Raw genomic sequence first — 5,000 nt, 5'->3', positions numbered from 1 at the left:
TCTTTAAAAAAATTATTTGCACTAAGTAGCACAGCAAACAAGCAGCACTACAAGCTAGCTCTCAAAGCAATGCCTAATCTGCAGCAGGCACATTATATGCAACAATGCCACAAATGATGCCACATACAGCAAGCTTTCACAAAGAGGAAAGTATGCAAGCATGTAAGCAAGCTTGTAGGCAAGCAAGTGCTATGCTGTGCCATGCAGGCCAGCCAGCAGGCAGGCAAGCAACTGAAGTGTTGATAGTCCAGATTTATATACAGGTGCAAGAGTACCATGTGACCAGAGTCATCAGGCCCTTGGCAGGTGACGCCCGTAATTGAATAATGGCATAACAGCCCTACTCAGGTGAGGCCAGGCACTGATTAGCAGACTGGTTTAGATGGGGCTGCTTGTTGCAAGACTGTTCAAATTCTTAAAATGTTTCAGCCATTCACACTTTCATATCAAAATCATAGTGATGAAAATCATCATAATGTGCTGCATCAAACACTTTTTAAGTATTGTAGTTTCCTTAGAAATTGTTTAATGCTTGTTAGTATCAGAGAATATTTAACCAGTGAGAATGACTTAAGTTCTTCAGGTAGTAGGCTATTGCAGCTTGATGGCAATCACGGACAAGTGGAGGATGATAGGGTTTCAATGGAGCTGCCTAAAATATTTTGGTTGCTTCCACAACGGCCAATGCTGCTATTGTGCAGTACTTACTGTTTATGCTCAATACTTGACTCAAGGTAGTATTTTCACAGTAGTTGTCTGTTTTTTCAAAAAACAGTAGAATGCTGTTGCAGAATTACCCTAAATTAACAGCTATTTGTTACAGTGCATTAATTAAGACAAGGCGTTATAAATTTGCTGTTACCATAACGGCAATGGCCATTTCGTGATGCATTACTAAAGGCCCTGTGTTATGTCATCATAGTATTGCAGTACTATGGGAGTTAACTTTTCAATGACCATTTCAGCATGCCACGTGCATTTAGAAAAAGGTTGGGGGGTGCTGTGGCGCAGCGCGCTAAGCCCTCCACACTTGGGCTTGCATGCCCATGGGGACCCCGGTTCGAGTCCGGACAGGGTCATTTCCCAACCCTACCCCATCTCTCTCCACACTCACTTCCTGTCGCATCTTCACTGTCCTATCCGAAATAAAGGCCCAAACAGCCCATAAAAATATCTCTTTTTTTTAAAAAGGTTGGGAACTATGGGCTGCACTGTATATGAAGAGTTTATTTGCAAAACGGTGTATCCACGTTTGCATGCACGTTTGACGTTTGCATTTTATTATTGAAAATGACTGTTCAGAGGTCCTATCACCTTAGTTCACCTATGTGTGAATTCTTGTTATTCACATAATTTTATTACTTTTTCAACCTATATAAAATGCATTTTGCAATGCAATGCAATGGAAAGCCCAATACAAAATATAAATTTCCCAACATTCTAAAAAATGCATATACACCGTTTTGCAAATACATTCTTCATAAAGATGACCCACGGCGAAGACTGTACGGCAGCTGATGCTGATGAAGATTGCGGTTGATTGGCGATTAGCATTGACGATGAAGCATGCAAATACAGTTCTGCCTGCCATTGCTAATGGGCACCTTAATGAAGACAGCTGTGTGACGGAATAAAAATTGTAGCGGCCAGACTCGTTTTTTCTCCCCCCCTCCACCATCTTATTATTCATGCTAATTCCCAATGCTAATTCTTCTCTCTCTTCTTTCTCCCCTCATTGTCTCTATCTGTCTCCTCCTCCTCCTCCTCCTCCTCCTCCTTCTTCTTCTTCTTCTTCTTCTTCTTCTTCTTCTTCTTCTTCTTCTTCTTCTTCTTCTTCTTCTTCTTCTTCTTCTTCTTCTTCTTCTCCTGCATGTCTGTTTCTCTCTTTGTCTCTCTCTCTGTCTCCCTGTCTCCCCCCCCCTCTCTCTCTCTCCTGCCTCAGTTCCCCAGCAGAGTAAGCGGCTGAGCACTCCAGCGATAGCCCTGCGCTCCAAATCCATGACCTCGGAGCTGGAGGAGATGGGTAAGACTCTGCACAAAGACGCACACTGAAGTAGCAGCAGCAGCAGCGGAGTGAGAGGAGGAAAAGTAGGAGGAGAGGAGAGGAGAGGAGAGGAAAATGACAGAGATGAGAGGAGAGGAGAGGAGAGGAGAGGAGAGGAGAGGAGAGGAAAATGACAGAGATGAGGAGAGAGGAGAGGAGAGGAGAGGAGAGGAGAGGAGAGGAGAGGAGAGGAGAGGAGAGGAGGAGAGGAGAGGAGAGGATCGGACAGGAGAGGAGAGCAGAGCAGAGCAGAGCAGAGCAGAGGAGAGGAGAGGAGAGGAGAGGAGAGGAGAGGAGAGGAGAGGAGAGGAGAGGAGAGGGCAGGCAAGGAGAGGAGTGTGGTGAGGAGAGGAGAGGAGAGGAGAGGAGAGGAGAGGAGAGGAGAGGAGAGGAGAGGAGAGAGGCGAAGAGAGAGCTGAATGGGGCAGTGGATAGAGATAGCAATACAGAGGATGAAAGGGTCCAAAAGGGGGAGGATGATGGAGGGGGGGGGGGGGGGGTAAGGTATGGTCAGAGAGGAGAGTCAGACTGTTCCAGCCACAGAGGAGGGAATTAAGGCAAAGAGGGGAGTGGAGTACCGGTAGATAGAGAACGGAGGAGGAGAGAGGGGAGTTGGAAGTGGGGTAGGGGATAGAGGAAGTTAAAAAAGAGGGTTATATCAGGGTAGCCCACCAGAGATCTAGATCATAGTGTACAGCAGTGGTTCCCAAACTGGGGGTCAGAACCCTTATGGGGGTCGCAGAGGTACTGAAGGGAGGTCGCGGACAAAAGGGAGTTGTATTCACATGTCTGATTCATACCGTTATTTCCCCTCTGGGGATCAATAAAGTTACTCTTCTCTACTTTACTCTACTCTACTCTACTCTACTCTACTCTACTCTACTCTACTCTACTCTACTCTACTCTACTCTACTCTACCGGTAGATGTATTTGCTGCCCTGTGGATTTCTAGCAATATTAGCGGACAAACTATTAATAGAAAATCTAGCAATATTAATTGCCTTAGGCAAAAAAAGTTTGGGAGCCTCTGGCGTATAGCAAGAAAACCAGATTGAGTGTTGCAGAAGGGGAGGAAAGAGGAAGATGGAGGAACGAAACGGGCAGAGATCACCCAGACAGGCGCACTGCATTATGGGTAGTGCCCAGGAAAAGAAGACAGAGGAGAGAGAGAGAGAGAGAGAGAGAGAGTGAGAGAAAGAGAGAGAGAGAGAGAGAGAGCGAGAGAAAGAGAGAGAGAGAAAAGAAAAAGAAAGAGAAAGAGAGAGAGAGAGAGAGAGAGAGAGAGTAGACAGAGAGTGTGAACGTGTGGATGAAAGTCTCAATGCATTTCACTGTTCTTTCAGAGGTTCCACACTGTCACTACCAGCACCCCCACTACAGGTAACCCCTTCCCCCAAAACTGCCCCTCGCTCTGACCCCCAAATGAAAGCCCTTCCTTTTCCCACACAACCCCCCATGTGCCTTTTCACTTACCCTGCCCTAATACCCCCCTCCACCCCTTTTCCGGCTTACCGCCTGCACCCCTCTGAGCTTGATCGCCTCTTATAGTGCCCCAAACTCACCCAACCCACCCCTACCCCCCACCCCCCCAAACTCTCACCCTCCTCTTCCTCTCTCTTCCCCCTCTTCCCCTCCTCCCTACCGACAGAGCGCCCACCCCCCCTCCACAGCACCTGACTACACCCCCCTGACCAGCAACACCACACAGGGTACCCTACCGTCATAGCTGCCAGTACTGTATTCCCATGTGTTTGTGCCGTTTGTGTGTGACTGTGTGCGTGTTTGTACCGTATGTGTGCGACTGTGTGTGTGTGTGCGTGTGTGTGTGCGTGTGTGAGAGAGCCCATGTTGCCAAGGCAACCTCTCTGTAGGGTAGGCGTCCCTTGAAAGCGAAGACTTCTCTGCTGTGCATCCTGCCTGCCTGCTTGCCCAGGGAGAAAAAATAAAGTTTTAATTCAACACTTTGACAGCACCTATAGAGAGTATTCTGGGACTTAAAGGTGCACTGTGTAATATTTTAATTAGTTTATTTCCAGAATTCCAGAGAGAATTCCTTCCACGCTGTCCATTCACAAATGTTGCTCTTTTCATGAATACTTACCATCACCATCTAATTCCAAGTAATCCTTATGACTGGGAAATTGCACTTTTCATCCATGTCCGCCATTTTGAATTTCCAAAAATAGACATTTTCAGCTGCAAAACCTACTGTACTTTGGTCATACTAGTAAATATTAGTTTATTACTTAGTAAATATTCATGAAAAGATCACATTTGTAAATGGGCAGCACAGTTTGAATGAGCAGCATAGTGGCGATACCTACTCTGGCCACCATTCTACACGGTGCACCTTAACTGTGATACACTAGTCTAGAAGATATGAAATCGTCTCTCTAAGTACTGACTTCATGGTGCATTCTTTCGAAACTCGGTTGTCGGAAACCCAGACCTCCTCCGCCTCGGAAAGTGCAAAAAAGCGGGTACACAACTCGGGTTTCCGAAGCACAAACTCGAGAGTTCGTTTAACAGTAGTGTTTTCAGACATTTGTATTGTCTCCAGCTATTGCAATAGAACGCATTTACAACGGCTGTCGGGAGAACAACCTCGGGTCTACCGACAGCCGAGTTTCAAAAATGTGCCTGCCTGTCTGGCTGGCTGCGTGGCCACCAGTCTGTTGGTTGGTTGGTCTGCAGGTTGGTTGGTGGGCACGCAGGCCCAAAGTGGAGGCAGATTACACGCCACGATGGGTGCGGCGATAACAGCAGAGAATTAAAAATTCCTACCGCTGACTTCAGTTAATTAACTTCTGCCGTTTGTGTGTGTGTGTGTGTGTGTGTGTGTGTGTGTGTGTGTGTGTGTGTGTGTGTGTGTGTGTGTGTGTGTGTGTGCGTGCGTGCGTGCGTGCGTGCGTGCGTGCGTGCGTGCGTGCGTGCGTGCGTGCGTGCGTGCGTGCGT

At 47.2% G+C, this 5,000-nt stretch overlaps 1 protein-coding gene across 1 annotated transcript in view; it reads left to right on the top strand.

Annotated features, from left to right (window-relative positions):
• The window catches only part of shank1 (SH3 and multiple ankyrin repeat domains 1), a 132,661-nt gene that overhangs the window by 96,800 nt on the left and 30,861 nt on the right, over positions 1–5,000 (top strand). The window contains exon 18 of the mRNA XM_063189331.1: positions 1,943–2,023. Within this exon, the coding sequence (XP_063045401.1) occupies positions 1,943–2,023 (81 nt within the window). The remainder of the gene's footprint in view (positions 1–1,942; positions 2,024–5,000) is intronic.

This window comes from Engraulis encrasicolus, chromosome 2 (genome assembly GCF_034702125.1).
Source record: "Engraulis encrasicolus isolate BLACKSEA-1 chromosome 2, IST_EnEncr_1.0, whole genome shotgun sequence".
In the NCBI taxonomy this organism is placed as follows: domain Eukaryota; kingdom Metazoa; phylum Chordata; class Actinopteri; order Clupeiformes; family Engraulidae; genus Engraulis; species Engraulis encrasicolus.
Note: the sequence above shows the minus strand (reverse complement) of the source record. Positions and strands in the feature narration are given on the sequence as shown.